The sequence below is a fragment of the Trichoderma atroviride genome, chromosome 4, assembly GCF_020647795.1.
Source record: "Trichoderma atroviride chromosome 4, complete sequence".
NCBI lineage: Eukaryota > Fungi > Ascomycota > Sordariomycetes > Hypocreales > Hypocreaceae > Trichoderma > Trichoderma atroviride.
In genome coordinates, this window is record NC_089403.1 from 2955155 (window position 1) to 2980404 (window position 25250).

General features: G+C 53.6%; 9 protein-coding genes across 10 annotated transcripts; 4 read left to right on the plus strand and 5 right to left on the minus strand.

The window, feature by feature from the left end:
- The first annotated feature begins 799 nt into the window (after window positions 1–799).
- On the plus strand, window positions 800–4931 carry TrAtP1_008317 (uncharacterized protein). Its single transcript, XM_066113865.1, has 2 exons — window positions 800–1368; window positions 1549–4931. The coding sequence occupies exons 1-2, from the start codon at window positions 1103–1105 to the stop codon at window positions 4082–4084; spliced, it is 2802 nt and encodes a 933-aa protein (XP_065969954.1). The 5' UTR covers window positions 800–1102; the 3' UTR covers window positions 4085–4931.
- A 1106-nt stretch (window positions 4932–6037) lies between these two features.
- TrAtP1_008318 (uncharacterized protein) lies at window positions 6038–6691 on the minus strand (the record flags this gene model as incomplete). The annotated part of the gene is made up of 1 exon (XM_014086671.2): window positions 6038–6691. One exon carries the CDS (start codon window positions 6689–6691, stop codon window positions 6038–6040), a length of 654 nt encoding a protein of 217 aa, XP_013942146.2.
- A 527-nt stretch (window positions 6692–7218) lies between these two features.
- Window positions 7219–8428, plus strand: TrAtP1_008319 (uncharacterized protein; the record flags this gene model as incomplete). Its single annotated transcript, XM_014086672.2, has 4 exons — window positions 7219–7395; window positions 7514–7563; window positions 7621–7744; window positions 7802–8428. The coding sequence occupies 4 exons, from the start codon at window positions 7219–7221 to the stop codon at window positions 8426–8428; spliced, it is 978 nt and encodes a 325-aa protein (XP_013942147.1).
- A 987-nt stretch (window positions 8429–9415) lies between these two features.
- Window positions 9416–10251, minus strand: TrAtP1_008320 (uncharacterized protein; the record flags this gene model as incomplete). Its single annotated transcript, XM_014086673.2, has 2 exons — window positions 9416–9949; window positions 10063–10251. The coding sequence occupies 2 exons, from the start codon at window positions 10249–10251 to the stop codon at window positions 9416–9418; spliced, it is 723 nt and encodes a 240-aa protein (XP_013942148.1).
- A 2263-nt stretch (window positions 10252–12514) lies between these two features.
- Window positions 12515–13728, minus strand: TrAtP1_008321 (uncharacterized protein). Of its 2 annotated transcripts, XM_014086675.2 has the most exons (4): window positions 13238–13728; window positions 13040–13107; window positions 12932–12974; window positions 12515–12852 (listed from the first exon to the last, which is right to left on the minus strand). In XM_014086675.2, the coding sequence occupies exons 1-4, from the start codon at window positions 13407–13409 to the stop codon at window positions 12737–12739; spliced, it is 399 nt and encodes a 132-aa protein (XP_013942150.2). In that variant the 5' UTR covers window positions 13410–13728; the 3' UTR covers window positions 12515–12736. The 2 variants fall into 2 exon arrangements, with proteins under 2 accessions (XP_013942150.2, XP_065969955.1); XM_066113866.1 differs by having other exon boundaries at window positions 12515–13107.
- Window positions 13729–15095: 1367 nt separating this feature from the next.
- Window positions 15096–16620, plus strand: TrAtP1_008322 (uncharacterized protein; the record flags this gene model as incomplete). Its single annotated transcript, XM_014086676.2, has 4 exons — window positions 15096–15250; window positions 15356–15397; window positions 15477–15575; window positions 15651–16620. The coding sequence occupies 4 exons, from the start codon at window positions 15096–15098 to the stop codon at window positions 16618–16620; spliced, it is 1266 nt and encodes a 421-aa protein (XP_013942151.1).
- Window positions 16621–16984: 364 nt separating this feature from the next.
- On the minus strand, window positions 16985–21032 carry TrAtP1_008323 (uncharacterized protein). The gene is made up of 2 exons (XM_014086321.3): window positions 20091–21032; window positions 16985–19049 (listed from the first exon to the last, which is right to left on the minus strand). The coding sequence occupies exons 1-2, from the start codon at window positions 20100–20102 to the stop codon at window positions 17658–17660; spliced, it is 1404 nt and encodes a 467-aa protein (XP_013941796.2). The 5' UTR covers window positions 20103–21032; the 3' UTR covers window positions 16985–17657.
- Window positions 21033–21409: 377 nt separating this feature from the next.
- TrAtP1_008324 (uncharacterized protein) lies at window positions 21410–21765 on the plus strand (the record flags this gene model as incomplete). Its single annotated transcript, XM_066113867.1, has 2 exons — window positions 21410–21504; window positions 21576–21765. 2 exons carry the CDS (start codon window positions 21410–21412, stop codon window positions 21763–21765), a joined length of 285 nt encoding a protein of 94 aa, XP_065969956.1.
- Window positions 21766–22064: 299 nt separating this feature from the next.
- Window positions 22065–22799, minus strand: TrAtP1_008325 (uncharacterized protein; the record flags this gene model as incomplete). Its single annotated transcript, XM_066113868.1, has 1 exon — window positions 22065–22799. Exon 1 carries the CDS (start codon window positions 22542–22544, stop codon window positions 22065–22067), a length of 480 nt encoding a protein of 159 aa, XP_065969957.1. The 5' UTR covers window positions 22545–22799.
- Between the last annotated feature and the right edge of the window lie 2451 nt (window positions 22800–25250).

The window sequence follows — 25250 nt, forward strand, 5'->3', positions numbered from 1 at the left end:
CTACAGCGTTTGTGGCTGCTTTGTGTGTATTTGGTTTCCAGTAGGTATTCCTTTTTGGTGGTGTCTGGTACAACAATCTACCCATCGCCTACCTGGTAGGTACTCAAAAGAATATGGTTAATACAGGTTTGTATCACGGTAAGATCTGGTAATCAGTGAGATTTCGTGCATTAACATTGGCACCCTGCCTTGGTACAGAGCTGAAAGTCAGCGTGGGATCCATTACCTTGCATTATATACGGGCTGAATCATGGCGGCCCTTCGTCATCAAGGGCGGTTCTAGCTCCTACCAGGAGTAGCCTGCGCTTCCAAGTTGGGCAAAGCACTGGCCGAAATAGTGCCATTTAGAACAAAGAAACTTTGCAAGCCAAAACGGCTCGCCTTTAATACTGGATGCGGAGGGAGGGAGGGTACACGGCTTGGATGGAGAGGATCTTGTTGCATACTTTTTCACGTGGCTAATTGTGTATGTACTTATTACCAAGGGTGATATGAAATGCGCCTAATTGTTTATTCAATAAATGTTCTTGTATGTGTTTTCAATATGGGAATAACAATGAGCGGCTGCATTACAATGACATCCATGGATCGATCTGAAGGTTGCAAAGCGTTGAAGCTTAAGCACCCACTAGCACCGAGCACCGCTAACTGCCTCTAGGCTCTATAGGTGCCTGCAAGCACGGCTCTTTTAGCGGAGCCCACGGCGAGCCGGCAGCGCTGTCGCAGCATCGCAGAGCAGAAATCACGTGCGGGCAATTTTAGACTTTTCCCGCGAGGGCCTTAGCGCAATCCTGGGTCCAGGGAAAGTACTTGGCGATCCAGGACACATTCTTCCCCAGCAGGCTCAACAACGGCATTCCATCCTGCAGCCGCCTGGAAATCTGCGGAAATTTTGCCATCATTGTCTCCGGCTGCTGCTCGAGGCGATTTGCAGGCGCGGCGTTTCATTGCACCCCGGCTGTTGGATGTAGACGCTCTGCCCGCGCGGCCTGGACGAAAAGGTTTGGAGTCGCACCAAAAGTCAGCCCTTCTGCTACCGCGTATCGCGACGGGGCGCGGCCAGCACAGCACCTCGACCAACTGACAGAGGCATCGAGCCAAAATGGCGCAGCCCACGCCCGAAGATGCGAATGGCGTCAAGATACCCGACGGCGATGCGGGCGAGAACGGCCACGTCGTTGCGGCGCCCGGCAAGCGAAAGCGCGACAGCGACAATGGCGACCGGCCCGAGGACGGCGACGAGATGGATGTGGATAGCAAGGTCGAGCAGCCCGACGACGACGACGACGACAGCAAGAGCCCGGAACCCGAGGAGGACACGGCAAAGAGCAGAGAGATTATCAAGGCCTTTGTCGAGGTTCTGCGGAGGTACGATTGTGTTTGCCGGGAGCCGCGCCTGCGCTTCTTTTTTTCTTTTCCGTTTTCCGTTCTCTCTCATTCTCTGTTCCGCCGTCATGGAATTTCGTCATTAGAACCTCCCCGTCCCCGTTGCCGTCCCCAGTATACTTGGAAGAGCTAGAGAGCATGCATGCTGACCGTCAACACCAGTTTTGCCATGGGACCCTCAATCCTCGGCCGCCCTCTATCGGCGCCAGAGCCGGAATCTGAAGATGAGCCCCATGCAAAGCGTCAGAAATCGGCCGAGCCGCCAACGAAGCTGAGCATCGCCGACAAAGTGGCTGCCGACGCATACACCTCGCTCGATGCCATCGCAGCAGACCTCGCTTCTGCCGTCAAGGCCTCGCTGTCTGAAATGGACCTCGGGTCTTCGGATTCTGGTGCGAGAGCTGTTAGCCTGAAAAGGGCCGCGCAGATCAATGAATTCCGAGACAGAGCCATGGATCTACTCCGCCGCGAAAAAGCGTACCCCGACACGCGGCAAGAGCCTGCACACGGAGAAGTCGAGGTGCATACTGCGTCCGAAAAGAGTGAAATGGTTTTGTCGCTGGTTGGCTATGCGCCTCAGGAAAGGCGTTTGTTTTCTAGTTTACCGCTGTCTAAAGATGTCGATTTGTCTGACCTTAGCCTCCCGCCTGGCGTGTCCATCACCCGAGTCATCCCCTCCAATCCCCAAGACCAAACGCAAACTCTCGGCGAGCTATTTGCTCCCCCACGCCCCCTTCCGCCTCTTCAGCCACCCAAGCAACCAAAGACACAAGCCAAGGGAAATCGCCTAGACTTTTATCATCCTCACTTGACCGACAGCTCCCGCTACCGGGGCAACTCCTACTTCAACACAAAACTGTCCACTGGCTACTACTTGGATTACAGCCAGGCGACGCCTTCATGGCAGACCAAGACAAAGCAGCATGAGCGTGCGCAAAGTCTTGCCGGCCGGAAGCCCTCGCTTTTCGAATTGGAAATGTCCGAAATGGAGACGCTCTTCCGAGGGGCCTTTTCCACGTTCGCGCCATGCAAAGATGATACTGCTGCAGTAGTGCCGTCTAGCGTTGCCAGCCGGATTTGGTGGCAGCGCAGTGGCAAGCAGAGCTTCCAGCGAATGATTGAAGTGGAATACTATGGCGACCTCCAAGATGCGGAACCCGTCGACCCCGCGCGGCCAATAGAATTAGACGAAGGCGCAGTGCAAGAAGCCATTGATAACTGGGACGAGACAGTTGTCGACCCTTCCTTGGACGACGTGATGGGATCCAAGCACGATGAACAGGACAAGGAGGTTGACGAAATCCTCGAAGAGGTCAGCGACTTGATCGAGACGCTATCCTCTTACCAGCGCATCCGCAACCTGACGTTGCCCAATTCGCAAAACCGCCAGTCAAGCGACCCCATCAATGGAGACATGCTAGCCAATGCTGGGCCCCAGCCCTCTGAAGAAGAACAGGCCACCTACCTGATGCTAAAGGCCCAATTGGCGCTCATCATCAAGACGCTGCCGCCATACGCAGTGGCTAAGCTGAACGGCGACCAGCTTGATGACCTCCTCATTAGCACCAAGATCATGGTTCGCACTGACCAGTATAACGGCACTATGGACGAGGACGAGGCGAGCGCGCAAGCTCGGCTCAAGGCGCAGCAACAAGCGGCGGCACAAGCAGCGCAAGCCAATGCCAGACAGGCGCAGCGTACGCCCAGTGTTTCTGCCGTGCCGTATCCTAACCAATATGCGGCGGCGGCGGCAAACCAGTATGGCGCACCCGCTCGGCCTGCCCCTCAGCCTCAGCCTCAGCATCAGCAGTACTACCGTCCTACACCAGCTCCCAACTATCAGCAGCCTCGCAATCTGGGCCCACCAGCTCCTCCTCAGCAAAGGCCTCCTCAACCGAACCAATACACTCGTACCAATGGCTATCCGAACCAGTATGCCACCCAGCTTGCCAAGGCCCAAACTCCATACGGCCACCAAAGCCTGCCGCAACAATATGCAACCCAACAGAGGCCCAACTATGGGCAAATGCCGCCGCAGCAAGGCGTTCCCAACGCTCGCTATAACTTCCAACAGGGCTATCAGCACCAGCACCAGCAGCACCCGCAGCAGCACCAGCAGCAGCACCAACACCAGCACCAACACCAGCACCAGCCGGGCACGCCACAGGCACCTGCAAATTACGGGACGTACGCTAATAGTCCGGCTGCAATCCCGGCCAGAACCATGTCTCCCCAAGTAGGAGCCCGGCAAACATTTAGCCCATCGCCTGCTGTGCCACAGAACCAGGGTTATTCAGCACCAGCTCCGACCATGGCGAGCCAGATGAACCGATTTCCTAGTGGGAGCCCCGGATTGACTGGATACCACACCGTCATCCCGGAAGCCCAGCAGCAGCGGATTTTAGACCAGGCCAAGGCTCGCGTCGCGGCCCAGGAGAGATCATCGGCAATGTTTGCTGATAGACTCTCGCAGGGGAACACGTCGAACTTGTCAGGCATGGGTTTGGGGGTCAATATCGATGCGAGTCGAATCGCGGCTATCCGAGCCAATATGGCGAACCAGAACAAACCACAGTCCCCCACCCCTTCAAAGCCCGGCGGCGTGAATGGGACACCCGGAACGAGCCATGTACCTTACAAGGTGACTCCAGTCCCAGTCCCCGTCATCCCTAGCCTGCAACGCAAGCCGACTTCATAGTTTAGGTAAACTCATAAACGAATGTCACGGTATTGGTAAGGGGTGGTTACGCTTTTGTGAGTAGCAACACTTTTATGGCGTTGTTGAAAAAGGGCGTTGAGAGGGCTTTAGGTTCGTATAAAGGAGTTTTTTTTTGGCACAAAAATTTGACTTGAGAGAATGATTACACGCTTTCGAAGACGATAATGCAAGGAATTGCCCTCAGTTTTTTTTTAGAGGGTAGAGGGAATATGGGGTGTTGATATGGGAAGAAGGGTTGACTATTTCCGATACCTTTTGTTTTGTTTGTTTCGGGAATTGGGAGGATGGAAATAGGGAAGTGCGAGATGCGACCCGTGAAAGGACGTGAACGTATGGTGGGGGGGGACAGGCAAAGGGAGCCTTTGGCGATGGTAGTATGGATCCCATCACTTTCTACACTTTACACCTCTTTTTTTCTTTTCTTTTTGAAAGTTTAGTGAAAGGGTCGATATGATTGCATAGGCATAGGCTTTGGAAGCAAAATTAACTAATAGTCGGAAGCACAAACAAGCTTCCAGACAGAGCACTTTTATCCCTTTTTTTTTTTTCTATCTGCAGGAGACTGCTTTGTGAGAGGATTTCAGAGGGGGGGAACAGTGAGATGACGAGGATGAAAGAATCGAAAAGGGGCTTGGCAAGAACGAAGGTTTCTTCGTCTTCTTTCGGATTATGTGCATAGATTGCACGCGCATAAGACAAAGAGGCAATGGGCAAGGGCAAGGGAAAGGGTATTGATTGGGATTTCCGTTACTTGTTGACTTTGGGTAGTGATGTCGGGGGTTCGATTCAATAGACGCCAGATGGGAGGGCTCAGTTTGTTCTCTTCTTCTTTTGCCTTGATTTTTATTGTAATCCATCAGGCATGAAGTGTGTGGTATGTGTTGATTTTTTTTTCTCTTTGAGTACTTTGTATGACTGTATCACGAAGGTAGAAAAAGAAACGAAATTTCCTCACGATGTTGTATTTAAAAAATTTTTTGTCATTAAAATGTGATGTGGTGGAGATGCAAGTAATTGTGCAGCATAACTGAACTATTTATATAGATCTGAGGGGTATCATGTTATGTCATTCCGTCTAATTCCCTGTTATAAGGTGTCTTCCCCCTTTTGAGTCGTCGTCATATCAAATATCGTATAATATGGTGTGATGTGCAAGTTTCGTAAGTAGTAGTACAAGTAGAGTAGTGGTGGAAAAAAAAAGGGGGGGTTGTGTGGAGGAGTGTGATCTACGAGCGATCTACGCAGGCTATGTAATGGCAAAAAGTGCAAAAAATGGCATGAGAATGCGGTTACATCTCAGCATCTAGCTCCCTGGCAGCCTGCGCCTTCTCGCTGTACTCAATGACAATCCTCCTCAGCTCAAAGATGACCTCGACGAAAATGAGGACAATGATGATCCACTCTAGCCGAGTGCCGTGCTGCTCGCTAGACATTTCGCGTAAAACGGTCGCAATCTCCTGTGCGTAGTCCATCTTCTGGTTGAGTGCACGGATGCGCACGTTGACGTCGAGCGCGCGGCCGACCTGGTCGTAGTAGCCCTCCAGCCCCAGCTCGGACCGGCTGTCCCAGAAGATGTCCGGAAGGTTGTCCGTCAGCTCCGAGTAGTGGTTGAGCTTGGCGCGGAGGCTGAGCAGCTCGCCTGTCTTTTGTAGGATGAATTTGCGGCTGAGTGGGACGCCGGCGCCCTGGGAGAGCAGGGCCGGGATGTTCCGTGTGCTCTCAAAGTAGGACGTCAGGGCGGCCTCGAGGACGGCCAGCTTGGTGCTGCGGGCGAGGCCAGACGAAAAGGCAATCTTGGCCAGCGTTGTGTCGAGAGTGTCGCCCTCTTTGTGCTCCTTGCGGGTGCCCAACACGACAATGTCGCCCTTGAGCGTGCTCGTCTCGCGGCCGTTGTCGGTGGTGAACTCGAGATCCTCAACCTCTCGCAGGCTGTCAGGGTGAGGCTCCTCCGCTGCCCGCAAAATCTGCTTCGTAACGACGTCGGGGGGGCAGCGACCACGTCACAATTGTGCCCGAGGGGAATACAAAAATGTCCCCGCCGTTGACGCCCCTTGCGTGGACAACCTCTGCGGCGTCGAAGCTGGTGCCGTCGGGATCAATTGCGAAGCCATGCGACGACAAGATCTCCATCACAACGGGCATATTAAAGGCCTCGGCGATGCACGTTGCGCTAATCATGTTGGACGGATCGGCCTCTGCGGCGTCCAGGCCCAGCTTGCCATTGCCATTGCCATGCTCACTGCTGCCCCGCTTCGGCTGCTGGGCGATGATGGCGACTCGACGAAGGGAGTTTTTGGTCGGCGTGGCTCGAGTCGGCTTTCGCTTTGCTACCGGAGAGGAGGCATTGGAGCTGTTGGCGGTGCCTGATTGCTGCCCGCCGCTGCGGGAAGACGCTTCGTCGCCATCGCCGGCCTGTGACGACAGATATGGGTTTGATGTGAAGAAGTTGCGCTTCCGGGGCAGGCTGGCAGATGTGGTGAGATGAAATGCACGGCGGGGACGAGGCACCGCAGTCACGATGCTGGCGCTGTGGATGTGACGGGCGACGAGGTTGGCGGTGGTACGCAGCGGAGGACTCCTCATCATGGTGGAAGTCGGCGGCTCGCCATGAAAAAAAGAGAGAGCAAGGATCTCTTCTTTGTCTTCAACGCTGTAACTGCTTGCTTTGTCCGCGATGGATCTACAAAGATGAATCCATCCCGATAAGATCTGCTATCGCCATGTGACCCATCACATGCCCGACCCTTTGCCCGGGTTGCCAGGCTGTGCTTATTTTCTCGAGCCACCTGCGCTACGCCCCATCCAGACACCGCCTGGCCGCCAATGACGAGCGCCGCGCCCCACCATCGCAGGCCAAAGTACCCGTGGCTGCCATTCTTATACCGCCACGCCGTATTTGGTGGTTAATTACAAGTTACGTTGCCAACCCCATCCAGCCAGGGATTCTCCTTCAACCTCCTCCAGGGCCTCCAGCGCGCTCCCCTTTTTATATAATTTGGCATCCGCTCTTTGGGCTTCCAGAACTCTTCTCTTTTTCCTCTCCTCTCCTCCATTCTCCATCACAGCCTTCTTTCGTCTTCCTCCTAACCCCTCACACCAAAATATCCCCCACCATGGCGTCCATAGAGCTCAACGAGAAATATGACAACTATGACTACCCCATTGAGGGCCCCGAGCCGCTAGAGGGCCACAACGGAAACCTGAAACCCGAACATCAGGCCAAGGTTCACCAGCTGCGTATGATGCTGGAGGCGGAGGGTGTCACCGAGCGCCTGGATTCTCTGACTCTGGTATGGATTCCCAAGCTTTGATCGCGCTGAGTCGGGCTCCGACATTGCAGTCAAAGGAAGACGAAGGATAGGAGAACAATTATTGGATAAGACAACGTCTAACATGCCATGGCTATAGCTGCGATTCCTCCGAGCACGAAAGTTCGACGTTGAGCTTGCCAAGCAGATGTGAGTTCCTCCCAGCTCAAACCTGGGCTATGAACCCCCCGATTCTGACCGCTACAGGTTCCTCGACACCGAGAAGTGGCGCGCCGAGACCAAGCTCGACGAGATCCTCCCCACCTGGGACTACCCCGAGAAGCCTGAGATCTCCAAATACTACAAGCAGTTCTACCACAAGATTGACAACGTGAGGCTGTTCGCGCGACCTTTTGTCTGTACGCAGAAACTAACAGCTTTGAACTAGGATGGACGCCCCGTCTACATCGAGACCCTCGGCGGCATTGACCTGACGGCCATGTACAAGATCTCGACTGCTGACCGCATGCTCACCAACCTTGCTGTCGAGTACGAGCGCGTGGCTGACCCGCGTCTGCCTGCCTGCTCCCGCAAGGCCGGCCACCTCCTCGAGACCTGCTGCACCATCATGGACCTCAAGGGCGTCACCCTCACAAAGGTCCCCCAGGTCTACTCATACGTCAAGCAGGCGTCTGTCATTTCCCAGAACTACTACCCCGAGCGTCTGGGCAAGCTGTTCCTGATCAATGCTCCCTGGGGCTTCTCAACTGTCTGGGGTGTTGTCAAGGGCTGGTTGGACCCCGTCACCGTCAAGAAGATCAACATCCTCGGAAGCAGCTACCAGAGCGAGCTGAAGAAGCACATCCCCGCCGAGAACATCCCCAAGGAGTTTGGCGGTACCTGCGAGTGCGAGGGTGGCTGCGAGAACAGCGATGCCGGCCCATGGCACGACCCTCAGTGGGCCAAGCCCGCCAAGTGGGAGCAGAAGGCCGGTGCCACTGCCACTGCCACTGCCCCTGCTCCCGTTGTTGCTGAGGAGGTCGTCGCTACTGATGCGGCACCTGCTGCGGCCTAAACGGGATAGCTGTGATTTTTGTCTGTGTTTTGGTTTGGTGTATGGTGGGAAGAGGAATATTAGTACTACGAAGACGGTCTTCTGGACGCTCATTTCTGTCTTGTTTTTTTCTTTTCAAACAAGACCTGTACGAGCAGAGGAGGAGGAGAGCTCTTCCAAAAATTATTACATTGGGTTAAAGTGGGAAGCTGGATTAGGTATTTAGACTGGAGAGGGATGAGAGATACACAATGGACGGAGCAGAGAAAGCTAGCTTTTTTACATCGTTGACAGACTTTTCGTATACACATGTCTGGGGTTTTTGATGTTTGCAATTGTCAGAGAAAAAGGGCGTTTTGCCTACGTTTTCTTGCATCTGTGGTTCTCCGTAAGCATTGTGAGATGATAGAGCTATTGCTGGGCAAGGTCTGCGAAGAAAAAGAGGGAGCTCTTTAACGATTAGCTCACGTACCTCAGCTTCACACTCCACCATGTTATTTAAAAGGGGAACCTGAGTTATCCAAGGTAGTATCCTAGTTTTATCATATAGCACTTTAGTTATAGCATGGGCTACTGCTGCTGCTACTACTGGAGTAACAATGAGAGAACACAAAGATATTCTATAACTCTCCAACATATGCAACCAAGAAATAAATGAATAGAGAAACCAAACAAACATGGATGCCCAAAATGTACATCGTGGTAATACTCCGCAGTCGTAAACTTGATCGCCATGCCCCCTTGACGCCTGAATGCCAACAAACCCCAAAAAGAACAGCGCCCCCCCCTCCCCCCGGTAGAAATCCCACAATATTGGTACCGGGAGCTAAGCAACAAAAAAAATGCCCGAATCAAACACCAGAACTGTACCACATGGGGAGGGGACGGCAGCACCACCGATACGAGGGGTTTCCCCAAAAGAGCGCTGCTGCATCTGCATAATGCGCCTCTTCGTCACAAAAAGAAAAATAACACCGCCCAATTTTTTTTTTTCTTGGTTGTCCTTCATCACCGCCCTTTTGACACGACGTATTCGCCCGCCACTCTAGCCCTCTCCATCTTGGCCACGACGGCTGGCATGTCCCTCTTGAGCCGGTTCAGCCCCTGAACCGCGGTCTTGTAACTCCCCTCAACGCCCTCCTGCCTCTGCAGCCGCGTAGCCAGTGGTGGACCTTTTCTAGCTTCAGTTGTCGTCGTCGTCGTCCCGGCCTCGTCAGCGTCCGCCTCCGCCGCCGCCGCCGAAGCGGCCTTGGCGACCCGCTCGCGGAGATCGTCCTCGTCCTGCCGCATGGCCGCGCGGATGCGCTCGGCGTGGTCGGCGGCCACCTTGGCGGGCACGGAGCGCTTGAGCGCGGCGACGTCCTCGAGCAGCTTCTCTTCCTGCGTGATGAGGTCGGCGACCTGGCGGCGCTTGCGGGCGTCAAAGGGCTCGTAGACGGTGTTTGGCGCGGGCGCAGCGGTGCCGACGAAGGACTCGGGCGCGACGGGGAGGCCGTTGATGGTGAGGTTGGGAGCGGCGAGGGAAAAGGTTTTGTTGATGTACTGTTGCTTAGGATTAGCCATGTTCAAACCGGTCTCTCTTCTTTTTTCATCTGCAAGAACAAAAGGTAATTGTATTGTTTAAGAAACAAATAAAAAGTATGGGGTTTGTTTACCTCATTCACCAGCGACTCAATCTGATTGCGCAGCTCATCCTCCCCGTCATCGCCCTCTACCGGCGGAAACGCTTCATTGAGGTGCTCGATTGCCGCGTTGCGCACGTTTGTGATGAGGTAGGCGAGATCGTCGTGGCTTTGCAGCTCAATCTTGCGCTGGACCTGCGAGACGACGGATTCAGAATCCATGTGCTTGGTGACGATGGATCGAGTAGTGATTATTGGGTTTGATGTGCTTTCTTTTTTTCTTCTGCGTAACGTTTGACTTCTAGTTCGGCGGTGATGGAGTCTGTTTCTGCTATGCGACCAGTGGAAGAGGGGAGCTTGTCGAGAGGTGTGCTTTTGCCGAGATCGTTGCGATTGGTATCAAAAGAGAAGAGGAGGAGGAGAAGGAAATGACCAGCGAAAGAAGGGCTGAAGAACAAGAGACTGCGCAAATCAAACGAAGAAAGCAAAAAAAGGCGATGTCGTCGCGGCGCAAAACGCGTTGCAGTGGTCGCGTTGGTGGGATGAATTGGAAGAATTGAGTGGTCGAGAAAAAGGAAGCGCATTACGTCGGTGGTTGCTAGTGCTTCGTTGGTAGCGCCATCTTTGGTGGGGGGTGGCATTTAATGCGCTTGTCATCCCCAAACAGCTGAAAGTGCCAAAGATGCTGTTATTGACCTAAAGGCTTCTGACAAAAAATAATTGAGTAGGTATCAAAGTATTGTGATGGAAGAATGCGTAGAAACAAAAATCGAGCTGCCTTTATTTAGAATGTTCTACAGATGTTGCTTCGTATAGTAAGTAGGTGGAAGAAGTATCCATCTTTCTTCTGCAATAGCAATTTTTTGGGACATGTGCTCTCAGTCGTACAAAGCATTGGCCAGATGTGCTAGACTAAATGGGATTGATTCTGCTACATACAAACAATTCCTAGTATTGTACAGATGCAGGGAGGCCCCAAGTCACTGCGCCCATCAAGGTATCAGCTCCCCACTAACTCGACACCAATATTCCTACAACACCGCTCTTGTACGCAGTGAACAAGGTACTGTTAACTACACCAGCAAGCATGCAAGAACTCCGATGAATGGATTTGACCCTGTCTCTGTGTGCATCTGACCAAGAGGACAGATGCATAAAAGGTAGCACATATCTCAGCAGACAGGCCGACAGGCAGTTCTACTTCAGCCTAATCAAGCCTTTCTTTCCATCACGGCACCTGCCCACCTATAAACAGCCTCACATTCCATCAAGCATTTTATCCGCAGCAATGTCTCAGCGTCTTCATCACAAGGCACGCTCGGAGAGCTTCTACTCCTCTTCGACTTCCCAAGTGTAGCATTTGTGACGCACGGCTAAATACGGACTCAACCAACACACAGCACTCACATCTCCGCAAATTACACCTATAATTTCCATTCAACAATTAAAATGAAAATTATTCCAGAGAGCCTAGGTCTTAACAAGCACGGCAAATATCCTCTTAGCTAATGCTACGACGTACTCACCTCCTCAGCTCGGTGAGGACCCCTAAAACAGGAAGCTAGCAAGAATTCGGGGTCCCGCATTCCTGCAGAGCATGTGCGCGTACCGCTGAGCTCTAATTTAAGTCTCAGGTACTCTGAAGCCCACCCGAAACCAACGGGAAGTCAGCTCCGAGTAGCCTAAAATGATCAGTCTGTGGGGTAATTGTCCTAGATCAGCAAGTACTCTATACCTTGACGGTACAAAGTCGGAAGATGTATTTGTGGCTCCCCATCCCCACAGCCGCATGCGGGGCATCCCCAAACGCTTAAACCTGCTGGTCCAGATCGGGTTTCACCACACCAAAGAAACGTTGGGGAGTCGATACTCGACGAAGAGGTGCATAAAGTATGCTAGGTAGGAGCAGCGGGAAGAAAGTCAAGATGCAAAGACATACAACATAGCACGATGAATTCGGACTGAGAATATCTCTCTGCACATGCGGCTCACATCTCTTTACTTGTTCTAGGCAGGAAGTATAACGGCGGCGTTCCCAGTCTTACAAGTCGGTGATGATCGCCCAAATAGCCAAGACAAACATCTTACACGACTTCATGCGAAACACACGAAACATACAATAGGCCTATAGAACGTCCATGAATACAAGAGTAGAAATTTACCTATCTACCTACCTACCTACCTAATTTCCTGATAACCCAGTGCCTTGATTGCTAAAAAAAGAAAAAAAGAAAAAGTCCAAATCTCAAAAAGGCTCCGTAACTGCCGATCCGGCGGGATGTTATTAGGAACCAATAGCCTGTAAAATACCAAACAGATACAACGAAAGACCAAATCAGTACCGCAATACACTGCTCCCAAACTCAGATACAAACGCCAGGCAGCCCTGCAAGGACCAGCCTCCAAAAAATAAAAACCAGAGTGGTCATCCATACTCCACGCCAAGCCACCACAGCGGTAATCGTCCTGCCAGGAATATACAAACCCCCCCCCCCCAAAAAAAAAAAACGAAGAGGTCAAATGTTCAACAAGTCCCAAAGCCGTCAGACGCCGTCGGGTACCGACCGACACTGAGGAATACAACAAAGCCAAGCAGGCATCTCGTGAGGGAGAAAAAAAAAAGGTATCTAAGTAATTCAGGGTCCCAAAGGAAGCGAGAGAAAGAAAAAGGGTACGATGCGTGACGATAACGGCAATGTTGTATGTCTTACTCGGGAAACATCTTCTTCATCTCCTCATCGGTGAGGTGGATCTCGTGTACGGGATCTCGTCTATTTTCCAGAGGGACGTAGTAGCAGTCGACATAGGAGGGAAGGAAGATTTCTAGAAAAGGAAGCTGGGTTAGCCACCTGGCTATCACTTCCATCGAACCGCCATGGTGTGCAAGATGGACGAAACATACCAGGATTCCACATGAAGCCTTGGCCCGAGGATAAATAAGAAATCTAACGCATGGTCAGCATGAGCAACGGCCAACAGCGAGGCCAGTGTAGAGGAGAGAGCAACGAACGAGTCGGGGAGGCCCATCTGGTGCTCCAATGTTAATAACGGTGCACTCTTGCTTGGAAAGGGCCGTGCCTGTACAACGTGGTCAGCAAACGGGTGGAACACAAGGGCGGACCACACGGCTTATTGGGCTGTGCCGACTGGCAGCTCCCTCACCGGCCATGGTCCGCGCCAGAAGGATCAAACGCAGAGGTGGACGCACTCAGCAGACTGGGCCGACGGCTGGCCAGTGCCGTGGCCTTTTCCTTGCCCTTGGGGGAGGCGGACGGGCTCGACGACGACGGCGAGCTGGAGTAGGAGCAGTCTGACGAGCTGCCGGCCGCCTCCGAAGAGAGGCTGTATCTGGCCGCCGGGATGTTGATTGACGAAGACATGCTTGGAGGCGAGGCAGAAGCTGTCCGGACCAGCCCGTGGCAGCGGCAGGGCAGATGGAGGCGCTGGCCACGCAGGGATCGTGAATGCCGCACAGAGGCGAGTCGGATGGAGAGATGGAGAGACGGAGAGACGGAGCTGCGAGTCGGCACGAGGGCAATAAAACAACAGCTGGGCAGTAGGGCTGGGGAAGACTGTTCAAGGCTGATGCGGAGAGGTCTGCCGACAGCGGCCTGCGAAGAGCGTGAGAGAGCCGGCGAGCGTTGCGGGATGTGGTGCGAGGTGAGGCCAAAAGATGAAAGTGTGACGAACAGAGGTCCAGGTAGGCGAGATGAGCATGGACAAGAGTTGCGAGACAGTCCGGCCCACGGAGTACCTCGCTCGCCTTGCCGGTGGCCAGCAGTACTCGGTACTTGACGCTGCTCCAGCTAATCGGCACTGGGCAGGAAACAGCTCAAGAGGGCGGCTGCGTACCGGGTACAAGCACTACCTCGTAGTGGTAATAGCGGCAACCTTGTATAATTGGCGATAAGTCGTGCGCTGAGGTGACTGGACGGGACGTGGCCCGGCATCATCCTATGCTACTGGGTATTGACGCTATAGCATCCATGGTAGCAGCGGCACTGGCTACTTGCAGCACATGCATGGCAGGGACGCCCAAAGGCAGACAGAGCACCGCAGTACATGCATGCATTGATCCTATCTGTGCCTCCATGCAGCAAACAGCACGTCTTTGGAGTTGCCAGGCAGCCAGCGCAAGTACCCCATACCTCGTGCGAAGCCGGAACGGCTCTCCAGCGGCCCCAGCACCCATCATGGTGCGGCAGGTAGCCAGTACCCCCGTACAGTGCCGTCACAGCGCCTGATTCAGATCCGGCTGGGTCCTTGACATCAATGGCCCATCACGCCAAACCCGTGATGCCCAGCGGGCGTCAAGGCGCTGGGCACCGGTACCTGCGCGGCATTAGCACTGGCCGTGGGCGCTGGCGCTGGCCTTAGCAGCGGCGGGTAGCGGCGACCTCAGGCGACCCAGCAGCGAGCAAGGGTCCCGGACGGGGCTGGAGTCTCCATGGCGCCAGCAGCGCCTGGGCCAATCGGAGAAGGGACTGATCGCCCAAGGCTGGCTGGGCTGCCACGCCTGGGGAGACTTTCGCCGTGGCTAGCTGTGCTGAAAGGGTGCATGTGCTGAAAGTGTACTGGAAGTGTGCTGAAAGGGGCCCTGCCAGAGACCACTGAACGTCGTGAGACACCCTCCTCGAAGCTGATTTTAGGCATCAAATGCAAGCACTAAGATTCAAGGTTCCGCATCGGGCGGAGCTCCAGGCCAGCCCCGGTGCCAGCCAATGGATCCCGGATTTGGCCTAGCTTGATTTCGGCCTGGTAGCAGCTACGGCATGTACCTTCCAGTTGTACCTCCTACTCCACACTTTCCGTATCGCGATAACGTGCATATCACGTGCGATGACTAAGCAGAGCCTAGGAAAGGCTGCGTCTTGGGTTGACGCCTGGTTGGCGATAGCTTTGGTTGCGTAACAAAGTAGCTGGCTGACCGTTGTTGAAGTCTCCCGGACCACCAACTCAACGTTTCTCTCCGCATCGTCTTGACCTCTATTTTCCTCTCTGAGTCTTTCTTCTCCACGTCAAACTTCGACTAATTGCACAAATCACACTCGATACACGCAGCAATCATGGGAGACGTCGCTGTGGAAAGCCAGGCCACCACGGTGCCACCTCACAAGAAGGCCGCCCCTTCAGCGATTCCCAACATTGACGACTTCGAGGGCTTACCGACCGACGGGGAGGATGACTATGCGACCTTGAAGAAGCTTCAGAGACAGTTGGAGTAATGCTCTCCCCCCCTGTCCCGACGTTCCGCGCAGAGCTTCTTCCCGCAGAAGACCGCCGCCACAACGCTGTCTTGGATCACGGCTGCTAACCAGCATTTCAGATACATCCAGCTGCAGGAGGAATACATCAAAGATGAACAAAGGTTCGATTGATCTTCTAATCTACGTTCATAGCATACCATAGAAGACTGAATCGCTAACCTGCTTCTCCTTCATCTTTAGGAGTCTGAAACGAGAGCTAGTGCGAGCTCAAGAAGAGATCAAGCGGATTCAGAGTGTGCCCCTCGTCATTGGCCAGTTTATGGAGGCTATCGACCAAAAGTAAATGACTCCTTTCCTCCCGTCGGCTTTTTTTTTCGCTATAGAAATGGTGCTTGTCTAACACTCTCGCTCTAGTACCGGCATCGTCCAGTCAAGCACAGGCTCCAACTACGTCGTCCGCATTCTATCCACTCTCGACCGCGAACTGCTCAAGCCCTCCTCCTCAGTCGCGCTGCACAGACACTCCAATGCTCTTGTCGACATCTTGCCCCCGGAAGCCGACTCCTCCATTGCCATGCTTGGCGCCGATGAGAAGCCCGATGTGACATATGCCGATGTTGGTGGGTTGGACATGCAGAAGCAGGAGATCCGAGAAGCCGTCGAGCTGCCTCTGACGCACTTTGACCTCTACAAGCAAATCGGTATCGACCCCCCTCGTGGTGTCCTGCTATACGGCCCACCTGGTACCGGAAAGACCATGCTTGTCAAGGCCGTCGCCAACTCCACCACTGCCAGCTTCATCCGTGTTGTCGGCTCTGAATTTGTTCAGAAATACCTAGGAGAAGGCCCCCGAATGGTTCGCGACGTCTTCCGCATGGCACGCGAGAACTCACCGGCCATCATCTTCATTGACGAAATCGATGCCATTGCCACAAAGCGATTCGACGCCCAGACCGGTGCCGATCGTGAAGTCCAGCGTATCCTGCTCGAGCTGCTCAACCAGATGGACGGTTTCGACCAGACCTCCAACGTCAAGGTCATCATGGCCACAAACCGTGCCGACACCTTGGATCCTGCCCTGCTGCGTCCCGGCCGTCTCGACCGAAAGATTGAGTTCCCCTCTCTGCGGGATCGTCGCGAGCGCCGCCTCATCTTCAGCACCATTGCTGGCAAGATGAGCCTGGCCCCCGAGGTAGATCTAGACAGCTTGATTGTACGAAACGACCCGCTCTCCGGTGCCGTCATTGCCGCCATCATGCAGGAGGCCGGTCTCCGGGCCGTCCGCAAGAATCGATACAACATCATCCAGACCGATCTCGAAGATGCTTATTCAAGCCAGGTAAAGGGAACGAGCGACGATAACAAATTCGACTTTTACAAATAAACACAAAAAATTCACATTGTATCTATCTCATGGGCTGCCATCAGAACAATCAAGGAAGGGAATGATGGAGGGGACAAGGGAGTTGAGAGCAACTTGGTGATTATAGGATGAAAGGGAAAAAGGAAGAAAAAAAAGGATAGCTGTCGGTGTCGTCTTTAATACATGAAACCTACGGCGTTGGAATCTATCTCGTCGTCCTTTCTCAATGTGGCAACGTACTGACACCTGTCTTTTCGTAACATCATCATCCACGGCGTAGAGGAGAATCTAGTAGTATAGGGATGTATGTACTGTAATTCTTAGCATTCAATAATCACTCGAGTTCCGCCTGTCAATCACAAAAGTACTAGTCATGGTATCATTGTCCATCATGAAAATTGTATCAAGTTGAGCCTATTTGCTATTTGCTATTAAACCATTAAAGACATTCCATCAAAGACCGCCTATCGATCTTTGCTCTCCCTTTTCCTTCTGCTTTTTGACAATTTTGTAAATCCAAACTGGTCCCTTTTCCCTTATCCAATGGCTTCCATCTATGAGAAATGCGTGATTTTGTTTCGCCTTGCCCTGATCCTTTCCCTCGCTAATAAGAAGTGACACATGGCCCGTTGGCCGGAAGAAGATGTGGTTGTATCATGGTCACCGCATTGCAAACAATAAGGAATAAATCAATGCAGGTTGAAAAAAAGACAATTAGAGAATGAGTTGTGCCCCAGACGTAAGACCGTCATGGCCGAGCCGAGCTTGCTCGCATAGCCATTATCCGTTACGCCTTGTTTCGTGCAGACAAGAATAGACAAAACACCGGTGCTATGCTGACAATGAAGACAGTATCAAGGGGCATGAGACCCATGCCCCGTGAGACAGTTCTGAGGAGTATTAGGCACATACATCAAGTAGGCCCAATCATCCGTTTAATAATGTTTCGCAATGCCGTGCGGCGGGTATCAGTAGAAACGATTATAGAAAGAGAATAATACAATATAAGAAAAACCTCGGTCGGATTGAGGTGTGGAGAACAAGTGTTTGTAAATCCGTTATGAGTTTAGGGACACGCCCACTTCGAACAACAGCTGCACAAACTTTTTGTGCAGACTGATGAAGAAGTCTGGCTGCCCAACTAGCTCGGCAAGTCCACGAGCCTTGAGCGCAGAAACGCCGCCAGGACCTCCCATTCTTCTGGTGAAGCCGCTTCCGCCTGTCAGAAAGCTGCTGCCGCTGCGGTCCACATTTGGGGCCTCGGACGTGGATGATGATGATGCCACGTGGCTGCTCGGTCCGCCGCTGTGCTTGACGCTGCCGATGGGAGACGACTCTGCAGTGCGCTCTGCCTCAGCCTCGGCGAGGGTTTGAATCCAGATGGCGAGCTCGCGAAAGGTGGAAGAAATACCCGTAAATGACTTCATGGCAAGTCTCTCTTTGTGAGTGCTGAGAGCCAAAAAGGCGTACACACGTTTATGCCCTCGAGCATGGACATCGGGGATTCGAAAAATGTAAGCTGTGGTATATCCAGTCGCAGAATCTCCAAAGAAGATGGCACCGCCTGATGCAGCCGCCCCGGCGCTTTGGGTGGTCACAAAGGAGGGAGAGTTGTGATGCTGGGGAGAAGGGGTTGGCGTTATAGTTGAGGGGGCTCGAGGCAGAGTTTCAAATGTCAGGGCTCGCAGGCATGAAGCTCGAATGAGAGAAAAGGACTCGGCGAGGATTGGCTCGTGCGTAGACGTATAGTCTACATAGTGAATATGACTGGGGTGGCGTTCCGAAGTCGTGGATGTGCTAGAACACGACGTTGTGCGAGAGCTCACAGTAGACACATTTCTTCTACTGCGTGCCTGTCTCGAAAGGTCATGATCCGCATCGGTATCACTAGATGACTGCGAATTTGGCGGCGAGGCGGCTGGGTCGAGAGGAAGAAAGACACGCTCAGCTGGCGCACGGGTGCGCAAGGTTGGTGATCGCGTGTCAATGACATCTTCCGGGACAGCTGCGGCGTTCTGCTGTCGGCGGGGCAACGTCATGGCGCAGTTGTCGCAGGGGCCTTGTTTGCGGGTGACAGTCTCGTCATAAGTCCTGCGGTAGCTCGAGTCTCGTCGTGGCTGCTGAGACAAGGGTCGTGGGCTCTCGGGAGGAGTGTCGAGGCCTGTCATGGCAGTGCCATCTTTGCCAGCGCCAGGGCCAGTGCCTGGAGATCGACGCAGGGCCGGGCGTTGGGATTGGGCATCGTGAGATATGTTCAAATCTCGAATACCATCGGCGAGTGCGGCTGAGGTTGTTCGAGGCTGCGACTCTGATGAGGCTGGGGCTGAGCGCGGGGGCTTGTCGATTGTTACGGCTGGGCCCTCATTACATGTGCCGCAAGCTGCCGCCAGGCCTTCGGTGACCATCAGGGGAGTCGGCCCATGGATGTCACAATAGTGAGCCAGACATAGCTGCAGATTAAGCGTCAGCAAGAGTGTCAGATCCATGATCCGCTCATAAGGATTTGTTGATCGAAGCGAGTGCATGGGCAGTCAAAGTATCAAGAGTACGAGACGCAGTAGAAGGAATATAAAGCAGTGATGGGCCGACTTTGCCCAAGGGACATGTCCAGATGAGGTCGAAATCTAATAACCGGCTGTTGCCATGAAACCAGAGAGCCACAGCGAGATAAGAGGGCTTGCACTTGTGCGGGCAGGAAGGGCGTCCCCTGACCCCCTTGAAGTAGAAATAACAGCGGCACGTAGGAATGCTTGTGTGATATGAGCATCGACCAAGTGTGCCGCAGCCCTTATTCTTGGCTTCCCTAGAGGCCAGGACACTCGTCCAATGGGACCAATGACCCGAGAAGACACAGGATCCAGAAGGCAACTGTGCTCCCTAAACTCATGCCAGCAAGGCTGCGGGCACATGGGTGATGCCAGTAGGAGAAAGTCATGTGGGTAGGTAGAGGGGAGAACAGACTGACGGAAGCGGTGTACTTCCGAGTCTGCATGTAACGGGCATCGTGGACCGCTTCTCTGCCAGTCCAAGAGCAGTCATGGTGACGGCAACTCGAGGCCAGCAGCCCCCAACGCACGCTCCCAAGCTGCGGCTAGTGAAAAAGGCCAAGCCAACCAAGCGGGCGAAGTTTATGTAGGTGAAGAGCCAGTGGATGGACCAGCAATCAAGTTGAGAAATGTGACAGTCTGGGCAGAACAGGAAAAAGAAAGGCTAAATACGGGGACGGCTGCGTCGAGGTTGAATGTGGCGCTGTTCGATTGGAGAGCCATGTCGAAGATAGAGTGCAGCTTTGCACGATGAGTTGGGTTGCGCATATGCACATGCTGCAGAGTGGGCTGGGATTGCATGCAACATGCATGGGAGAGGAGTAAAAGAGGCTTTGCATTGGGTCATTTCGAAAAGGCTAAGCAAAGCAGGGAAGCCAGAGAGGGAAGCGACAAGAGGCGGATGGAGATGCATGTGATGTGTAGGAGACATGTGAAGCGACTTACAATATATGTCATGGCGCACGTAGTTGAGCGGTACAAGGATACCGAGTGGCCAAAAAAAAAAAAACGAGGACGGGACGGATGGCCTATGGTTGTCGTGCAAGTATTCCAGATATGCAGCAGCAGCGTTGGTGACGGATAATGTTCGTATTCGTGCGTGCCTGCAAGGAATGTGCCAACGGCCTGCGCTTGAGCCCAACTGAAGCTTTTCTGCGGGAGAAGCGAGTCGAATGCTCCGAATGTTCGTCGTCGATAGCCCGATTTTTAAGCTCTTGTACGGCGCCGTATACGAGGGCTCGCAGTGCGTGGGCTGGGAGGCCCTGGTCGGGATGATTAATTCCCACGGACGGCGGTGCTTGGTAAGGCTGCAATCTGGCACAGTAACAGGTCATAAAACAAAACAAGGCCCGTCGATGTAAGTCGCACTCGCCACTCTGCGCGTCCAGCCGCAGGGTCGCTGAGGTTTCGTCGCTCCCTTGGGGCTGTCTCACTTTTTTCTGAGACACGCTCTCACGGGTACTTGATACAGAAAACCGACGTCTCCAACACACGTTCAAGGCCCTGTCTCGCGTAATGTGTGGGGTTGTGTGTGTGAGAGGGATCGAAAATGGCAATCTCGTGACCTGCAGAAGTAGATGGCAAAAGAGAAGGAGAGACAAGTGTCTTTCGAAGACGACGAGAGTCGATCTCGAGGTGAAGAAGACAAGGGTAAAAGCAACGAGACCAATTCCGCCGAACCCGACGAGGCCCAATGCGCTGTGAATGGTGATGCCTAGTCTGGGACGATGAAAAGGAAAAAAAGAAAAGACGGAAATGGATGGGACCAAGTAGAAGAAGGAAGAAAAACAAGAGGTGTGACGAATCCTTGTAAGCTTGGGGGAGCTCTTCAGGAGCAAATGGCAGGAAAAGAAAATGAGATGCCGGTGCCTTTCGATTGAAGGAGGCTCGCTCTCGCTATTTTGGTGCGTGCAGGGCCGGCAGTCTTGATTAAAGATGGGGGGGTCTAGGCGCCTGCGGTGGGTACCACAAGCACAAGCACAAGCACAGGCACTACTAAGATGCTGTAGAGCCATAAAACATGGAAGCCAGCCAGTGCAGGAGGCAAAAGGCTGCAGGCGGTACTTGACAGGTACTTGGGCAATTTGATTCGGCGACCTGTTTACTACTACTAGTAGTAGTAGTTTGTCTTTGCTTAGTATCCGTGCTAAGACTGCCATTGTGGACGATGCTGCTACTGCAGGCAATGTGCAGCGTCTCTCGTACAGGCACAGACAGCGAGCATTACAATTTACGAGAGTGCCTGTAGATCATAGTCATAGATCATGGTCATCGAATCGACCAGGCTTGCCAAGAAGGCGCAGCTCGGCGCAATCGTTGGGGCGGCGACAGCCGGTCCTTGCTGCTGCAATGGGACACAGTATGTGGCTCTGATATGCCCGTCCCATCCCATGCCATGGATGCCATGCTATATACTTGTTAATGGACAAGCATCTGCTCCAATAACACGGGCGACAGGCGGCATCTCATTCGACGTCCAGCGCCTCCGCAGCTCCATCCCCTTCGCCCTCTGCGCAACGGCGACTTTTGCCAGCTCTCGACGAGTAATTATTCTCTCACGCAGGCACGATGCGGCACTGGCTGGCGGTTTAGCTCCAGCCACAACCACACGGCCGAGTAGGGAGCCGTGCCGGTTCCAAAAGGCGCTAGAGTCTGCGAATTAGTTTCGCTCAAACTCTCATCCGCCCTCTTGCCCAACTGGGGCAACTCCAGCCGTTGCATTGAACTCTCTTTAATGAACAGGGCAATCGACACTCGGTGGTCTGTGGCGAGCCTGGCCGAGCAAAGAGTTTCGAAAGCCGCCGTGCATGAGCGAGCAATCATCCAGCTTGTTTGACCAGCAAGCGAGGGCACGGCAATGATTAAGTTGCTGCTGCCAAGCAACCGGGGGCATCCTTTTCGACAGGCACAGCCAGCGCTTTAGGCAATGAGAAGACGAGCAGAGACCGGAGCAGAGGCATGGGACGCCTGCAAAGAGAGCACGGCTCCGTCAAGCTGCATCAACTCCGTGCGAGGCGAAACTGTGCCGTAGCATGCCCTTATTTTGGGCTGGCCTCTTCTCCCGAGGTCCCGGTCGCCGCACCAAACGTTCCTCGCCAGTTTCCAGAAAGAAAAATAAGTGGAGGGCCAAAGGTTAGCCGCCGTTGGTCCAGCGAGGCCCTGCAACCACCCCATGCGCTGCGGAGTCGGCGCTCGGAAGGTCGTGGCTTCTTTCGAGTCTAAAGACCGCATGAGGCCCCGTCGAGACATGTCAAAAGCCAGGCACCGGTCCAGGGCAAGGCCCCAGACACCAGCCAGGTTGGCTGCGGTTCCATGGCCATGCCTGGCATAGACTGTGCTGTAGTGGCATGTTGCAGTCTCAAGCTCGCACAAATCCTTTGAAGCGACTTCAAGGCACATGCTTCGCCCATCGATGCTTTTTTTCTTCCGTCCTTGGAACTCGCACAGGCAAATTCCTGTACTTGCTCGGTACTTGATTGGGCATGGCACCCGCACCTGGTGCGAGCACTAGCAGCGCAAGCAGTCGTAGCGCTTGTCCTACTCGTTGGTGCGTTGGGCGTTAAAGGCTCGATTCGACGCTTTGAGGTGTCGGCCATGCCCGAATCGTCGCCGGTTTCAAAAGGCACGGCTCCATAGCCCCCATCTTTCCCTCTTTTTTTCGGGGGCCGTCCTGTCCAAGCAAAAGAGCTAGGCTGTTAGTCCAGCTGTCCAGGCAGTACAAGGACGGGTGCTGGCAGTATTCGTATTGCCATTCGCCTTTTCCGACCATCAGCGCACCGGGCCCGCGCTCAGTTGAATTTTGGATTTTGAAAGCCGGGGCATCAAACGAGGCTGAATGGAATAGAGCGACGAAGACAAGAACAATGGCTGCCATGTCTCGCTCTCTTTTCCTGCGGGCAAGTTCCAGCACAGGGTCTCCATAGAATTGTGAACCCGCGCTTTGTGATAGGTCGAAGCTCCTTCTTCGCGCCAACTGTCACTGGATGGAGACGGCAGCTCCAAGTCATTCGCTCCTTCGGGAACAGAAACCCCGTACCTGCAGATCTAGCTAATTCGCACTCACTTCAGGCACTAAGCCAGACTACCCGTTCCTTCTCTTGCGCCTGCTCCTTCTTACAAGTATGACTCTGGTCGTACGATTGCTCCTGCCCGTGCTTATCCTGCGATATTACGTGTGGCACCTGTGATTGTACATGGTAATGCCATTTCAGCTTGTTTCTTCCTTATTACCTGGCAGTAATATCTACAAATCACATTACTACTACCTTACAGGGCACTATTCTGTGCCCCTTGTCATGGCTGCTGCTATTAGCATGTGCAAGGTGCTAGACTACGCCTTATAGTACTAGCTGCCTTGTTTGTACATGAAGTGGTATATCACTTGTTGGATACGATGCAAAGTATGACACCACAACTACAGCTGGCAAAGTAATACGACAGACACGCTCTTGGATGCAAGGCCTGGCATCAAATATCATCAAAGATTCAAGTGCTCTTGCAGCATCTAGTGCCGTATAAAAGCATAGCCGGGCCCCCTGCTGCAGTTTCCGCTCCCTGTCGGTACTTTCGGAAACTTGGCGACGGCGATTTGCGCGCTCGCTTGCTGGCGCCTTGCACCCACTTGCAGGTACACGGGCACTCGAACCAGCGTCACGACTCGGGTTCCTGGCTGCGGCAAGGGCTGCACAAGGGCTGCAGATTCGTTTTCGTTCCCGTGTCGTCAACGATGTTATTTGACAGGCTCTGCTGCTGATGCCGGTCCGTATCGACCACGTGGCGTCGGGATTGTGCGAATTCTACCACCGGCCGCGGGTGCTCTCACGCCCGAAGGTGCATTTCTATCATCAACTACAAGTACCTAATATGGGCATGGAGCAAAAGCACGGCGAATCCTGTACGCCTGTTGTACAAGTACTGTAGGCTGCCGGGATACTGGAGGAATGGATGGATATTCCGCCTCCAGCCTTCTGGCCGTATAAGCCCATATCGCTCTGCTGCGGCACAAGCACAAAGTACGAGGACAAAGAATACCTGCAAGTACTCGTCGCACACCATCTTGCAAGCACCTACAACTACTAGCATGGAGATTATTTCGCCCCAAGTTTCCCCCAGCCGCTCGTGCAACGCGGCATATACAGCCTGCGTGGCGTGAGGGGTACAATAGCAAAGGAAAACCACGGCCTCCTTTAAGCTCCTGTGTGTGTGTGCGCTCTCGGTGAAACCCGCCTAGGATTGGCACTGCTGGCTTCCGCAATCCACCGGCGCAGGGAAGAAACGGGAGATGGATCCCTTGGCCCGGCTCTGTGCTCCGCGAGAAGCAGAAGCAAGAGAAACGGCAACTCAGCAGACAAGGAAAAAGGCATGTGAAGCTGGCGCGTAGATGGCAACCGGAGCACGGGTTTTGCGTATTTGTACAACTAGTATAGGACGGCGCACAACCCCGAGGATGGCGCCAATTCGAGCCCGGAACCGCATCACTTACCCCATGGAGTTGACATTTCGGCCTTGCATGCGTGACCACGGCCCCCGGCCAGGCTTTTTGCTAGAGGTCGCAGATTGCGCTTCAAGGGACAGGGGCAGGGCCAGCACTCAGCTTAGCTTACCCATCAGTCGGGGACGCACATGCATGTGGCATGCGTGTGGCATGCGCTTGCAAAAGCCATGAACGCCTTGTGCGAGCATGCCGGCGGGGATGGGTGCCCTGTGTGAGAATACACAGTCAGCATCGTGGCTTGGGGGCTGCTCACGACTAAGACTGGTAGTAAGCCTACGAAGCCTACGAAGCCATCGTCGTCTGCGCTGCTCTTCGTTGCGATTCGGCTGACTGCCAAGACGAAAGGTTGAGGAGGCACTTGTCCTGGTACAGGCACGAGCAAGCCTCCCGTCTATTATGGAGACAATATCGCCAACCGCGCACACTGACTTGGGTATCCTGTCGATACGTCAGAGCTAGCATCAGACCCTTGCAACGAGAGGTTACCCGATGGGGAAATTGCGTGAGCAACGCCGAAATAGCTTCAACAACCAAGATTGTTGATGAAATCCATGATGGAGATAAGCAGCCCGAGGCTCGACATTGTCCGAAACAACTAGGCTGTCGATCGT